At 37.8% G+C, this 16,441-nt stretch overlaps 1 protein-coding gene and 1 long non-coding RNA gene across 4 annotated transcripts in view; one reads left to right on the plus strand and one right to left on the minus strand.

The window, feature by feature from the left end:
- LOC118967235 (uncharacterized) overlaps positions 1-16,441 on the minus strand; it is a 152,698-nt gene that overhangs the window by 96,381 nt on the left and 39,876 nt on the right. The window lies entirely within an intron of this gene.
- On the plus strand, positions 9,686-15,847 carry LOC118967315 (serine protease inhibitor Kazal-type 12-like). Of its 2 annotated transcripts, none has more exons than XM_036992597.2 (5): positions 9,686-10,500; positions 11,972-11,997; positions 14,269-14,295; positions 15,209-15,333; positions 15,578-15,847. In XM_036992597.2, exons 1-5 carry the CDS (start codon positions 10,440-10,442, stop codon positions 15,621-15,623), a joined length of 285 nt encoding a protein of 94 aa, XP_036848492.1. In that variant the 5' UTR covers positions 9,686-10,439; the 3' UTR covers positions 15,624-15,847. The 2 variants fall into 2 exon arrangements, 1 of the variants encoding a protein (XP_036848492.1); XR_012121440.1 differs by lacking the exon at positions 9,686-10,500 and adding an exon at positions 10,749-11,035.

The raw sequence follows: 16,441 nt of genomic DNA on the forward strand, positions 1-16,441 counted from the left end.
AGCCAGGATACACAGACAACTTACGCGGCCGTCCGCAGATGAAAAGATAAAGAAATTTTGGTATATATTGTTAAAAGATAAACGGAGGCACACTAAAATTTACAGTTTACTTGGGCAAACATCAGTTCAAGTCAAGCAGCTCCAAAGTAGGAAAGTGGCAAAAGTGCTCTACCAGCGGAGGTTAGGAAGGGGCTTTCCTAAAGGCAGGGGAGCAAAGCAATGATTTGATCGGTTATAGCTTAAGTCAGTCTTATTTGGGAAAGCCTGGTTAGTTGGTTGTGATGAGTTGTTCTAAAGTTTTATTTTTGCAGATTCCAGGGCACTGACTCCAGCTCAGTTTTCGGCTCAGCTCCTGTGTAAGCTATCAAGGCGTTAGGGCCACCTCAGTCTAATGGCCTCCTTGCTTAGCTCCTTTGACAATGTATCTCATATTTTAGTGGAAAAAGACATACCACACCAAAAAGTATGTGATTTGGGCACATTGGGAGGGTTCATGGCCCTTAGAAGAACAAAACAAAACAAAACTGTATACCTGATTGAATGTTATGCAGCCAAAAAATGGGAAGAAAGTCCTGCCATTAGCAACAAGGATGAATCTAGAGGACATTATGCTAAATTTAATAGCCAGACACAGAAAGACAAATACTGCTTGATCTCACTTAATATGTGGAATCAAAAACACCAAGCTCATAGAACCAAAGAGAGAAAGGGAGCTGCCAGGGGCTTACAGGTGGGGAAATAGGAGGAATTTGGCCAACTTTCAACTTAAGATGAATACATTTTGGAGATCTATTTATAAACATGGTGACTATAGTTTGAGTATTGAAAAAAGTGCTAAGAAAAAAGTATGTAAAACCATCTACAGCGCACGGGAAGCAGTAGTGGGAGAGGGGATCACGTGATTCTCAGGTCAGAGCAGCAGTGGTGGTTTCCTGAATTATTGTACCTTCCTTATGAATAGTTTGACTTAATAAATACAGTCTTTGTTCTCCTAACACACAAAACTGCTCACCCAATAAAATCTAACTCATTTTGTGGTAATAATCTTGCTAGATGCACAATGCTTTGAAAGCAGTTTTACAGATCTAAGCAGACATCATTAAATACTTTATTACTGAGTACTTAAAAAGGCATTGAGCCTCTCCTCCAGGCGTCATTACTAATTACAGGTTAATTTCTTGGACTTGCTAAAAACCTTCATACTCTTTTATGTAGGTGAAACCTGTGAAATCTCAAGAGCATGCCACCTCGAATGACTGCATTCCCTCCTCTCTAAGGACACCTCCTTTCTGCTCCTCAAACTCTAAAATTTGGGAAGAGACTTGCTTGTACCTGCTAATAAGCTCTTTACATGCGTTCCTTAAAGGAAACCATTCCATGCTTCCTATAGGAGAAATATGAGCTGCAGAATCAGACTAAGAGGGAAAGTCTGATGGAAATTTGTAGGCTAGTAGACTAAACAAAACAAAAAGATGGCAAAAGGCAGTAATAATTCTTTTTCATGGATTTCCTTCTTTGCTGCTCTAGCTCAAATGTCATCTGCTCAGTGGGGCCCTTGGCAGCCTCTGGGCCCTCATCAACCCCATCTGTATTAGAAATCACTCTGTAATCTTGCTACCTCTGTAATGTCAACAGTCTCTCAGTCTATTTTCTCCAGGGATGCTGAGCCCTTGGAAGGAACTGTATTTGGAATTAGATGTCTTTAGTTTGAGTCCCATTAGCAATTGTGACTTACATCATAACTTGCTAAGTCTCAAAAAGTGTCACAGGTACAATCATGTTATGATGTCACAGATTTAATGTTAGAAAAAATTAATAAATTAATGTGTATAAAGTTTCCATGCATATTGGAAAGTGCTTGGTCAAGTACCTAGAAGGAAATGTTTTTAGTTAATAATCGTTTCAAAGGAAAATATCTTCCCATTCTGGCAAAACAGCCCTGTTATGCACTCAGTAGCCTTAAGGAGAAGGAACTACACCTTCTAAACATTTTTCGTTTTGTCTTTAGCTTCTGGCATGCTTATCCTCTTTGTTTCAATTAATAGTCTTTATTTTGAGAGTGCTTTTACACAGAAAAATGGAGCAGGAAATAGAGGGTTCCTTAATATGCACATCCCTCCCCCCCACCCCAACTGCCTCCACTAATACATTTGTTTCAGTCAATGAATCAACACTGGAACATCATTGTTAACCACAGTCCATTGTTTAAAATAGGGTTCCCTCTTTCTGTTGTACTTTCAAGGTTTTGGCAAATGTAGCAACATGTATCCACTATCATCTTATCACACAGAATAGTTTCACAGTCCTAAAAATCCCATGTGCTTTACCTTTTCATCAGTCTTTCCCCTTGAACCTCTGGCAATCACTGATCTTTCTACTGTCTCCATAGTTTTGCCTTTTCCAAAACTGTCACTTAGTGGGAATCATAGACTATGTATCTATAGTTCCTGATTCCCAGTTTCACATGGGAGGGCATTCCCCCACACCACCACCAAGCAATTCTCAGACACCAGCCCGGTGCCTCAGAATCCAGCCCAATCCAGGCACTGTCTACTTGGAAACAGCATCAGATTCATAGGATCACAGTTCAGTCCAGAAGACTGCCGGCCCCCTCACGACCCCTCCCTCAGAAATCAGTCGCAAGTCCAGATTGTCACCTGTGCTTCTGACTGAACATGTGTCATGGACACGTGACTCAAAACTGGAGTCGGGAAGCCATGAACTGGAGGTGATCATGCATGTGTCACTTGTCACAGCTTGCGCATCGAGTAGGAAGAAGGAAAATTACTCTCAGCCACTGCGCTAAGGCAAGCTACCCTCTTCTGCAACCAATAAGCGGCCACCACCCTTCCATCACCTGCCCCAATGAGAAGCTGCCGCATCTTAGAACTCTCGTTTTCCTCCAGTGAACTTGTATTCAAAACAACCCATCAGCTTCATCCCTTCCTCTCCGAAAGAACACTTCTCTGTTGTCCTGACTTATCTGTGGTTCACAATTTGCTTGTTCCGAATTGCCGTTCCTCTGCTAATCCTGAATAAACGCTATACTAAGGACTGAATCACTTTTTTATTTTAAAAGGTGACCTGACCTACAGGGGGTTCCAGTGACCCCCCTCCAACTCAGAATGCCAATCATAAGTCCAGATTGTTACCTGAGCAGGTTATAGGTCAGAAGTTCCCACACTTCCTTGCTGGGTTTGATTAATTTGCTAAAGCAGTTCACAGAACTCAGAGTAACATTTTAATTACCAGATTACTGTCTTATCATAAAAGGATGTAACTCCAGACCAGCTAGATCATAGAGATGCACAGGTCAAAAGGTGTGGGGAAATCCACGTGTTCACCAGCTTGGACTCTGTATCCCATCCTTCGATGGATGTTTCATTACATGGGTTTGATTGACAAAACCATTGCCCATTGGCGACTGATCCAACCCCAAGCCCTCCTCCCCTCCCATAGGTCAAGGGGGCGAGACTGAAAGGTCCACCCCTCCAATCACATGGTTTTGATCCTCTGGCAACCAGCCTCCATCTTTAGGCACTTTCCAAAAGTCAAGTTATTAACATAAAAAAAGACATCTTTGTCACTCTCAACACTTAGGAAATTCTGAGGGTTTTTGGGAGCTGTAAGTCAGCAATTGTGGATTAAGACCAAATATACATGAGAAAAATCACAAAATTGCTGTAATATCTGATAAGGCTTGACATCAAATAATAAAGCTTGATAAGTCAAACCTTACCAGATTGATTTCACTTAAAAATATGCATTTAACTTTCCTCCTTGTCTTTTGTGACTGCTCCACATCCTTCAGCATTTGGTGGTGTCAGTGCTTTGGATTTTAGCCATTCTATGGTGTGTAGTTGTGGGTAAAATTGTAATATTTCCAGAATATGTCGCCTGGGTTTAGCGCATCAGGCTGTTGGGGTGGAGAAAGGTTCATCTCCATGTCAATGGGTAATTACCTGGGAAACCAAGAGCTTATCTGTACCTGAGAGGTGAGGGGAGGGCGGGGTTTGCTTCTGCTGAAGCAGGAAAGAGAGAAGGCCCCAGGCTGCAGTATGTAAGCAATAAATGGGGTTTAAACTTTATGTGTCCCTTTGACTGATTTCAGTTTTAGAGGTATTTTGCCCTGGGATTTCCTCTCCCTGGAGTTACAGTAATGGTATCTCATTATGTTAATTTGCAGTTCCCTAAGGACAAATGAAGTTGAGCATTTTTACATATGTTTATTTACTCTCTGTGTATCTTCTCTGATGAGGTAAAAGTTTAGCTCTTTGGCTCATTTTTAACTCAAGTTGTTCATTTCTTTATTGTTCAGTTTAAAAAGATTTATTCTGTACATTCTGGATAACAGTCCTTTGTCATATGTGTCTTTGGCAAATATTTTCTGCCAGTCACCTTTTCCTTCTCTTGACATTTGTCTTTTGCAGAGCAGAAATTTTAAATTTTAATGAAGTCTAACTTATCAATTCTTTCTTTTATACATCATGCCTTGGTGTTGTATCTAGAAAGACATCAAACCCAAGGGTATCTACATTTTATCCTATGTTATCATCTAAGAGCTTATTTTTTTTATTAAGGTATCATTGATATACACCCTTATGAAGATTTTACACGACAAGCAATGTGGTTACTATATTCACCCATATTATTGAGTCGCCACCATACCCCATTGAAGTCATTGTCCATCAGTGTCATAATCACCTAAGAATTTTTTAGTTTTGCATTGTGCATTTAGGTCCATGATCCATATTGAGTTAATTTTTGTGAAGGATGTAAAGGTCTGTGTATAGAGTCATCTTCTTCTTTTTTGTTTTGGCATGTGGATGTCCAGTTGTTCAGTACTTGTATTGGAAAAGCTATACATGCTCCATTGAACTACCTTTCCTCATTTGTCAGGATCAGTTTAATATGTCCATGTGGGTAACTTCTGGTTGTTCCACTGATTTATTTGCCTGTTGTTCTGCCAATACCATAGAACTTTATAATTGGGACCCTATAGAAAGTCTTTAGTCAAATAGTGTCAATTTTCCAACTTGATTCTTCTCTTTTAAATTGTATTGACTAACAACTTCTCATATTTGTATGTCCCATGTTTATTTTAGAATTAGAAAAAGTTTTAAATTTATTTATAAACATAAAAACATCCGAGGAATGTTAACTCCCAGTAAACAGGAGTGGTAAGTGTATGTGTGTCTGTTTACTGCTTTGGGAACTCTACTGTGTGTATTTGACATACTTTGGCATTTTAAAATATCAACAAATGTGCAACCAGATACCAATTATGTTATTTTTTCTTTCAGATAATCCACATTTATTTAACATACTTAATTTTCTGAGCTTCTGGTAAATTTTACTCCAAACTTAATGTCTAAACATGATAACCACTTGTCCTTATAATTAGTATTATTTACTTACTCAAGCTTTTCCATAACTTCTTTTTCAATGTCTGTTTTCAAAACTATATGCATATGCAATTTAGAGTGAGCTGCTCCAAATCTTTTTCTGGAAAACAGAAAGCTTGTAAGTAGATATAGTGGTTATTTAAGGTTTGATTTTAAAAACTATCTAGAAGTCTTTCAGCTAGCTAGAATGAGAAACCAGGTCTACTAAGCTAAAGCCTATATTTTTTTCCTCTGGCACAAACGCGAATTTAACTGTCTCTCTAATTTAGCCAATTCTCTACCTGTTTCAGTCTCAGAAAGCCAGTGGAGTGGAGTCCCTAACCAGTTGCAGGGACCTGTAAAACAATGTACCAACAACACTTCCCTACCCTGAACAAAGAAGGTCTTTAATATTGAAAGAATTGCTTTGTGTAAAGGGCAAAAGATGTTTTGAGGCAGCATCAAAAGTAAAAATATGAGACTAAGGAATCAATGATACTGTTAAGCAGAAAGACAGATAGAAGCAGGATGAAAAGAGAGTGGGGCCCACCAAGAACTCAGGGAGTTAATCAGATAAAGCCAGAGAACCAGGAAAGACAGACTGAATGCCCTTTGCAGTATGAGTTCCTTCCACATGCTCTGAATCTGGGCTGACCTTGAGACTTGCTTCAGCTAATGCGGGTGAGACATACTTTGGCATTTAAACATATTAACAAATGTGCAACTAGGATATCAATTATATTCTTTTTTCTTTCAAATAATCCATATTTATTTACCATACTTTATTTTTCTGAGCTTCCAGTAAGTTTTGCTCCAAACTTAGTGTCCAAGCATGATAACCACTTGTCCTTATAATTAATATTATTTCCTTCCTCAAACTTTTCCATAACTTTTCTTTTTCAATGAGCTAAGACATGGGACAAGCATCATGATTAACTTTTCCTGCCTATGATGAAAAATGCTGAGATGTGAATAGCTTAGTGGGAACAAGAAGGACTTATCTTGAGGCTAAGAGTAGAAAGTTGGGGGGTTAGATTCCTAACATATTCTTCAGTAATCAGCCACCATCTTATCCTCATAAGGCAGGGCAGGCAGTCTTAACTGACGTGCTCCCAGTACTTGGGAGAGGCCACTGCACTGTCTTGGGGAGGAACAAAAAGTTCTTGCTACAGAACCACCTACAAGACCGGCTACACACAGTGACATATTGTTTCTCAAGCCTACACCCACGCCCCTGACCCTTTACCTTTATCCCATTCTTGAAACTCCTTAAAAGAAAGAATCCCAGCTTTTGAGCATGCCTCTTCCTCTCTGAGGTTTCCCTCACTCACCTTTATTCAAGTGTGTCACTCTCTTTGTAGGGAGGGGCTGCTGAGAGCTCTGATTTGTGCTTGAAAGTTTCCATCGCCTGGTGACCTGAACAGAACTGCAGCTATACAGTCATGCTTCTTAGTAGCCTGCCTGAAATCTCCTTTCTTTGCCTTTAGGAAGTTCTCAGAACATAATCTCACTCCATCAGTGCTCTGCGGCTCCCCCAGATCCTGGGGTGAGGGGGAGGTAGGAACTTCGTTCTCATGCTGTGCAGACTTAAGCAGACACTGGACCCCAGGTGACACTGGCTGTAGGAGCTGGCAAGGGTTTGCCTTATGCTAAGCAGCAGTTCAATGAGCTTCCCTTTTCTCCCCCTGTTTTTCCTTCCTTTCTGCTTTATTCAAGTAAACCTGCCTTTGTCTACCTTGACTCTGGTCTGCTCCTCCCTTGGAGTGTATTTGAATAAAACTTTGGCTCTGCTTCACTAAGGTGTCTCTGCCCTCCAATTCTTTGTTGTGGTGGGGGCAAGAACAGAGGAGAATAGACTCAACACCCTCCCTCCACACCTCCCCCAACAATGCTGGCATAAGATGCATAAGTCAGAGAGGATGAGCTGTAGGAGTGAACATGGAATGTCTTAGTTAAGCACAGAACACCTCACTTACTATTGCATACTTAAACAATAATTTCCTGAAATAGACTCCAGTGACTCCCCACCCTTACCCTCCTTAATCCATTTTCCATAACATAGAAGAAGTAATCTTTGTATTATTTTTAATCATGTTATTCCTGTATACAAATTTTATCACCTTTAGAGTAAGAATAAGATAAACCAAAATCTTTAGTATAGAATTTCAGCTTTGACCAAGATGAAGACTGGATTTACTCTCCTACCTGAAATGACTAATAATCTAGGCAAAATATATGAAACGATGGTTTTCAAAGATCTGATCCAGGCACAGGGCACTGAATCCAGAGAGAGGAGAGGAGCCTGGTGAGCCCTGAGTGGGTGACAGCTTCCTTCCTGAGCAGCTGCCAGGGGCGAGCACGTGAAGAGAGCCGAGCAGGACCTGAGGTCTCTGTGAGTGGCAGACGTCAAGAAGGACAAGGCTGTTAGAGTTCCCGGGGCAGGGAGAGCTCTGGAGTCCTCCAGAGGGACCCTCTTTAGTCTTCAGCTGAATGTTTACCAGCATTTGAGTGCTGGGAAAGTACACGAGGACAAGGAGAGAACCACCCCACTGAGGCAGGTAGAGAACAATCCTGGGAGATCACACAGTGTTGAAAATGTTTTATGGTCAGACTTGAAAATATTTTACTAGCCGACTGGATTTCTTCATAAAGCATGGGCTTTTAGTAGAATGTTCAGAGGTCATTGTCTCTGAAGTGGTGTAAAATTGGTTCTAGACCAAAGTCTATTCTGGTTCCATCTAACAAAACTTTAAAGCCAGTCACAAGAGGTGAAAAAAAAAAAAATATATATATATATATAATTATTTCCTTTTTCTAATTAATTTAATTGCAATCTAAGGACAGAGATCAGAAATACTTACAGAAATAGAAAAAATACCCAGTATCTAAAAGGTAAAGTTCACAATGTCTGGTATACAAAGAACAAGGAAAATATGACTTTGCATCTAGAAAAACATCAATCATGTAAACAGATCCAGTAATAACACAAATGTTGTAATTGGTAGATGAGGCTATTAAATCAGTTATCCTTTATGTTCAAGAAAGGAGAAGAAAGATAGATAATATTAAGTAAATAGATAGAACATATAAAAAAATGAACCAAAGTGTATTTCCAAAGATGAAAAAAAAAAACAAAGTTCTTGAGAAGGAAAATACACATATGTATTAACATTAGGTTAGTTATTGCAGAAGAAAAGGCTAGTAAACTTGAAAACACAGCATTAGAAGTGAATAAAAACACAGAAAGAAAAATAAACCTAAAAAAATATTAAAGGAACCATCAGTAGGTTGTGGGACCACTTCATGCAGCCTGGGAGAAGGCTGATGAGAGAACAAAAAAGATATTAGAAGAAATCATAGTTACAAAATTTTTAGGTTTGATGAAAACTGTAAACTTACAGATCCAGGGATCTTAATGTACTCCAGGTGCAAGAAATATTACAATCCTTAGCCTAGTCTATTAAATCTATTATCTTAAGTTCTGTCTCTGCATTTGATTCTAACACTCATTTCTTAAAATCCATGCTGGTTCTGATTCATTTTCTTCTTCTCAGATTATTCCTTATTCTTGGAATGCCTTTGACTTTTTAACCACTCTGAGAGTAAAGCTCCTCTCTGAAGCCTGGCCATGACCACCTTCTCTCTCTCTCACACCTCCACCTACTCAAATGCATGTGCACCCTTCAGGGCTCCCTTACTTACTGTGTATAACTTTAATCAAAACGCTTTTGTCTCCTTTAGCCTGTGAGCTACTCTTGTTCACCCTCAAATTTCCAGAAAAATAAAGTTCCTGAAATCAGTAGGTTCTGCCCAGCAAGTGTTTGAGAAAAGAATGGAAAATGTAAGCTCGATGAATCTGTCTTTGTTGTTACTATGTTTTCAGCGTCTAGTAATACTTGGAATAATTGGTGCTCAACTACTATTTTTGAAAGAAGGAAGGAATTTTTATTGGTTAGTCATTTGTAAAATCAGAATGATGTCTACGTGCTTATATGTGTAAAGTGTTGTTCTGTGCATGGAGACCCATGGAGAAAATGATCCATGAGCTTATAACCTAGCATGTATGTGTGTGCATTTGTGTGTCTTTATGTATATATTTGGTGGCAGAAAATACATAAATAATTAAATGAGAAAGATAACTGTAGATATTAGAAAGCACTATGAAGGCAATAGAGCATATCAATCTGATTTGGGGTAGAGGTTTTTTGAATTGTCAGGGAAATATTCACTGAGCAAATAATATTTGAACTAATATTTCTAGAAAAAAGGAACTAGCCATTTATGTTCCTTGTCCACAGGAAGAGCAGAAGCCTTAGAGTGAAGAGTACATAGTACATCTGACAAGAGAAAGAAGGCAAGCGTAGAAGGTATTTATGCACAATGACTAAAATCCACCTGTCACCTTCTTGTTAAAACAAAAATGTTAAATAGGAAATATCCTGTGTGTATTGCTTAAAAGCAAGGGGCTGAACAAAAGAGCCCCCCAGCTTACATTTACCTTGAATATCCAGGGTTTTTAATGCAATGACCATTTAGGTATGCTGTTAGTCTAACGAATTCCTCGACCTCAAAATCCCTCACATCAACATTTTTATTTTCCTGATAGTCGTGACACCAAATTATTAATGTTGTACACAAATTGTACAGACCATCCTACGGGTTACTGCCTGATGGAAGCTTTCTGGCCCCAAGGCTCTGCTGGGAGCAGACTCAAAATCTACAGATTAGAAGAAAATGATGAGTGCAATTAATCACTGTGTGCTGACGGAAGCAAATTCTGTGTGTGTTATATGTAATTCATTTCATTCTACCTGAACATAATTTTTGAGTATCGTTCCTGACTGTTTGAAAAGGGCATAAAAATGAGCTTCTTTGGTTTCTGGTGTCACTAGGGAAATAGATTACACAATTAGGGTGGAGAACTTGGCTGGCTGCCAAATGCATAGGTACTTAGGTGCATGCCTATGCATCCACTTATAAATACAGCCTGTACACCATCCACAGTGATGAACTCTATTAACACGCTCCCTGCAAAGCTTGCAGAACTCATTGATCATGAAGCCATCAAGCAGCCTTCTGCTTTTGGTCAGTGTGGCTTATTTGTTCCTCTTTGCAGGTGAGTGCTATGTATGTATAGATAACTATATATGAATTGGAATTCTGGAGCTGGCTGGTAAGTGGCGGCAGTCATGATGTGACGTTGTAGTTTATAATGATGATGCTGAAGGTGATGAGGGTTAGTGATAGTGACTGCCTATCACACTGACTTTTAAAGGAATTTTTCTTACAAATGAGTTACTTTAATTATAACTCTAGTACTATAAATAGATAGCTTTAGCCAACTGCAAAAACAGTGTTACATCTGCAGCATGGGGTGGTCTGTTTCAAGTCAGGTGGGGTGGTCTGTTTCAAGTCAGGTGGGCCCCACGTGACTAGTCTAGGCGTTACAGACCAGCTGTGTTCCCCTCGGTAGACCACCGTTAATAGCGGAAGGTTACAAAGAAACTTCATTCGTTAAGGAAACAATGTAACCTGAAATTATAAATTCTCATTTAAAGTCCCCTTGAAGAAATTCTTATCTAAGGAGCTTCAACTGGATTTTCCTGAGATGCTTCTATTTTACTGAAAGCTGAGTCATTCTTACGCTCTAGGTAAGCAAAATAAAGAGGTAGATAGGAAAAGATAAATTGAGTCCACAAATAGAGTCCACAACTACGAGTCTAAGATTTGGCTTCTAATCCTCATTCTGCTAATATTTTTTTATTTAATTTTGAGCAGCTCACTCGCTTTCTCTGGCTTTTGTTTCATTACATGAAAATAGAGTGTGAGCCTTATATGCTCCAAGATTTCTTTCAATGAAAGGTCATGCTTAAGTACATTGACTTTAGAGTCTCAGAGACCCGGGTTGGATTCCTGGCTCTGACTTTTACAAGCTGAATGACACTAGAGAAGTTATTTACCACAGAGCTCAGTCTTCTTATTTTTAAAATGGGATTAATGGACGACTCCATGTATATTAGAGTTAATAAAGTGCTTAATATACAGAAATCTTCCAAGTTGATGGCAGATATTAGTAATGTTAGTGGGGATGGTGACAAATCACATGATTTTTTTCAAATGATCTCAAAATTGTTTTGAATTAAGTTATTGTATTAGGACCTTGTCTGCATTTCGTCTTGAGTTTTCTTTATTTACATGGCTTCTAGATTTTGGAATTTTCAACTTCTGTTTGATTAAATACATGCCTCTTTGACAAAGACGAGATCTAGAGTTTGCCCTCCTTTCTTCAGTAATAATCTAGTTTTAAGGTATACATTAAAGAAGTGAGCAGCATGATTGGATAAAAGCAACCGAAATCATAAACAGCAAATGAAGTGAAAAGAACTTTGTGACCAGCCTCTTGCTCAGGTGCAAAGGCAACACACTGTGTGTGCAGGAGCAGTTTTTTCCCCCTTCTCTGGGGTCTCAGTTGCTCATTCATAAAGCAAGATAGTTGTAATGGAATATCTGTAAGGATAATTTTAACAGAAAAATTTGGAATTTCTCTGAGCTGTTGTGATTTACCAGTGTCTGTTCTCTCCTTGCAGAGGCTGTGAGCCAGGGAGGCTGCCAGGTATGTGCTTCTCTCCCAGGGGCCCTTTGCTCTTCCAGGAGGTTGTCTTGACAGTGGTGATTTCGAGATGTGAAGTACAGGGGCTATTCCGTTAAAACCTCCTGAGTTCATACGGCTGGTCTGGTAAGAAGGGGAAATGATGACACTGCACCCTCATTTAGACAGTGTCGTCACTGGCACAGATGCATTTTTCTTAATGGTGGAAAAGAGCTTGAAAATCATCTCCTACTTTCTTGGAATCACTCCTAAGTGGCTGGTGGAGTCACATATTTTCTTGTTGAACTTTTAAGTTTAGAAATACATTTTGAAGATTACTGCAACTATATCATGACTTCAACTTTATAAACTGCATCATTGTTATGGTATTTTAATGCCAAATAATTTGCAAACAGATATATAAGAATAAATAGAAGCTTCTTGGGAGGAGGGACCTAGTATTCAAAGGCAGACTCTAAGAAAAATGGTTTCCAGTCATCAGCATGATAGATAAACAAAGATAAGAAGTAAATTAGAAGAGCGCAATGTAATGGTATATCTAAGACCTACTTCTAACTCTGTCACCACATCATGTGAGACACTGGGAGAATATCTTCTGGAAGGAAGTGAGCCTCTGTGCCCCTACCTACAGAATTAAAATGCTGGACTTACTATTTTTCAAAGAAATGTCCTTTGATTTAATAAAATCAGAAGCAAAACATACAGAGATGATACCAGATAAATTCAAACTTTCTCTGGTTGAAATAGGGGTAAATGAAGGATAGAAAGGTGGGCACTGAAAGTTTGTTCTCACTTATGAGAAAAATTTTCAGAGTTTATTCCAGTTTATCTATTAAATTTTATAATTTTATGGTAATGTTTATCCTATCCTTCCACTATTCAACAAAGTTTACTGAGCATCTCTTATGTTCAAGGCCCAAAAAAAATAGAAATATGAAAAAATAATCCCTGACTTTTTACTTGATAATTTCATCAAAATTCTTTTAAAAGACAAATGCAAACACAGAGATTTGAGTTCTAAAAATCTATCCTGAGGAAAGAATTGGAAATATACCAAAAATACATTTATACAGATATTCCTGGCAGTGTTGTTTGCATTGGTAAAAAACATGAAAACAAATCAAATGCTTAATAATTTGTACAACACATGGTAACTATTCAAAATGGTAATATAGAATGTATATTACTTGACATAGGGTATTGGAAGCATATTTCAAGTTTGAAAAACATTTTATAAAATGCTATTAATTGGGTGATCATTTTTTTGAAATCTTTAAACAAAATATCAGGGGATGATATACACAAACTTGTTAATAGTTTGTGCAAAAATAGTGCAAATTTCTGGATAACAGATTATGGGTCATTTAAATAAATTCCTTAACTGTGATTTAAATAAATTCCTAAATAAAATCTAGAGGTTCTATTATAAATATGCATTGTTTGTATAATTGATAGGTAGAGAGATAGCTAATGAATAGATCCATGATAGAGCTATTGTTATACATGTACGTATTTTATGATCCTTTTCCTCAAGGAGTTTGCATTCAAAGTAGAAAAAAAAAAGGTAAAAAAAAAGATAACATGTTTATGTTACTGAAGGTTGGTGTCAGTTGTAGGCATTTGGAAACAGGAGCGATTTGCTTTTGCCTGAGTGTTACTAGGAAAATTTCAGAGTATGAGACAGTATTGAGATGTACCTTAAAGATATGAAAAGGAAAACTTATTCCAGGAGGAGGAGTTGTATAGTGTTGCAAAAAAGCAAAGAGTTTTCAATGCTTATTAATGAACCAATTTGGTTTAATTAGTGGGATCTTATATGGCCATAATGGTGTAATGGCTGAGAACATAAGCTCTGGAGTTAAACTTTTCTCACTGAATTCTGGTTCTACAACTTAATAACTATGTGAGCTTGAAAAAGCTTCTCTAGGTCTTGTTTTCCTTATCTGTAAAATGGTGGTAATGATAACAACTCCATAGGCCTGCTGAGGAGATTAAAATGGATAATTACATTGAAAGTTCTTTATGTGCATAGCACATAGTAAGCACTCCATAAATTTTAGATATTTTTATTTGGGACAGAATAGAGGCACAGTTGGAAACGTATAGAGGGGCCATACTGCATAGGATTTTGAACGGTGTGGTGTGAATTTTCTAAGAATCATTGCCAATTAAGCAAGTCAGTTGTAACACTGATATCTGCAATGTACACTCTAACTTCTGCTCTTTTTTTCCCATTCATTCAATAAATATTTTTCAACATTTGACTTTAACCAGGACCTGTCCCAGGAATTGGATAAAAAGGTAATATGCTTCCAGATGGGTTGAGGGGTGACATAAAAGAGGGGTGTAGACAAATATCTCCAGAAATTCTGAGAAAGAGATAAAGAATTTATACTTGGAAACACACTTATGACTTAGCAATTTGATTGATAATAAGCATTGGAAGCCTTTAAACATTGTAATATTTGAGACAACAATTCTTCTTATAAGAACATACCCTGAGAAAATACAGAATATGTACAAGTATTTTTTTTTATTAAGGTATCACTGATATACAATCTTATGCTCAGGTTTCACATGAGCAACACTGTGGTTACTATATTCACCCATATTATCAAGGCCCCCCCACCACATTGCAGTCATTGTCCATCAGCATAATAAGATGCTATAGAGTCACTACTTGTCTTCTCTGTGCTGTACTGCCTTCCCTGTGCCCCCCTATATTGTTATATACAAGTATTTTATTGTAAAATGGTCTTCCCAGCCCAACTGCTTTAAAAAAAAAGAAACATACAATAATGAAGTATTAGTAAAGTAAATCATTTCATACGTTTATGGTGGTGTATTATACCACAAAATCACACCTTTCAGAATATGCATAATGTTATAGAAATGGTAAATGATAAAGAACAAATAGAACATATATACAGTGTGGTTCTATTTTAAATATTATATAAATGGAAATACAATGCATACAGAAGAGATAGATATAAAAATAGAAAATGCTAAGAAAGGGTATTCTTGGGCACTAAGACTACATATATGACTTCTACTTCTTTTTATTTTCAACATATATTTTAATTGTAATAAAATCTAAGCTTTTAAAAAGAATTCCTAAGCATAAATTTAGCATATTTTTTCATTCTTTGATAGAGCTACTGATGTCAATGCCATTATCCATGAAATAAAAAAAAGAACTTCATTTAAATTACAGGCTTTTTGCAGCAACTATGAGCAACTAGCTACAGGTGGAAAACCCTGTCCCAAGATCCACAAACCAGTTTGTGGTACTGATGAACAAACTTACCATAATCGCTGTGAATTCTGCAAAGCAGCTAAGTAAGCATATGGAGGAAGCTACTAGAATAGCACCCTTAGGTTGGGCTAATGGGTATGAGTCAGTGAAATTACTGATTAAGCCTTACTGTGCTAAGTATTTTACAGATGATTCTTATTTTAAAAAGGCAATAGTATTTTCCCCAAGCAGACCTACACAGTGTGAGTACCCTTTCCCAGTTCATCCAGCCTGGGCTTAACCAATTTCCATTGCATTTCATTCTGAGCACCATCTCTTTTCTTTCAGGGAAAGAAATGGAAAGCTCAGTTTCAAACACGATGGGAAATGTTGATTTCTCTGATGCTGCAATGCTGGAAGGGCCTTGGTTTGCCTTTTGCCACAGGTTTACTCCCTGTTATCCAGACTTCCTTGCAATGTATTTCCCACCAGTTATTATGCATAACAGAAAGCAGTTTCAATAAAGCTATCTTGGCTGACATTCTACATTGATGTGTTTTTTAGATAATGATAGAGTCACCTTTGTAATTGCTGGACCATCTTCCTATGAAATGATGTAACCTGGAAATGATCACAGGGCACAGAATATTACCACACTTTTCTGGTCGGGAGTTCTCCAACTGGTGCTTTGAGTCTCAATTCCTCAGAATTATGCAGATGAACTCAATGTTAATAAAGCTCTACCTAAGGAAACATACAGCATCTGACATAAATTAGTATTTGATAGTATATGGTGTATTCAGGGAGCATTTTGCCCTAAGGGACACACTGAACTTGTTTTAGAGCTTCTCAGATTGCATGCTAAGACAATAAATAAGTAACAACTGAGACAGAATGTTGGTTATGTCAATCGCTGGGGCAGCTGAATAGGTTGTGCGACACCTGAAACTGTTAGGCTAGTTGTCTCTGGTTTTGTCAGTTTACTGCAGTGTAAATACATAACATGTTATAATTTTAAATGTGTGGCTGTGAGAAAGGTTGAAAGTATATGTTGATTGGTATGTTGTGGATGCTTAGAAACCTAAAAATGGACAGACAAGTTCAACATCTTCAGTGTTTACAATTTGGAGAGCACACACATATGTATATATATATCAACTAACTAAAATATAGTTTAAAAAACCCAGGGAATGAAGCATTCCATTGAGTAAT

Source organism: Manis javanica, chromosome 10 (genome assembly GCF_040802235.1).
Source record: "Manis javanica isolate MJ-LG chromosome 10, MJ_LKY, whole genome shotgun sequence".
NCBI lineage: Eukaryota > Metazoa > Chordata > Mammalia > Pholidota > Manidae > Manis > Manis javanica.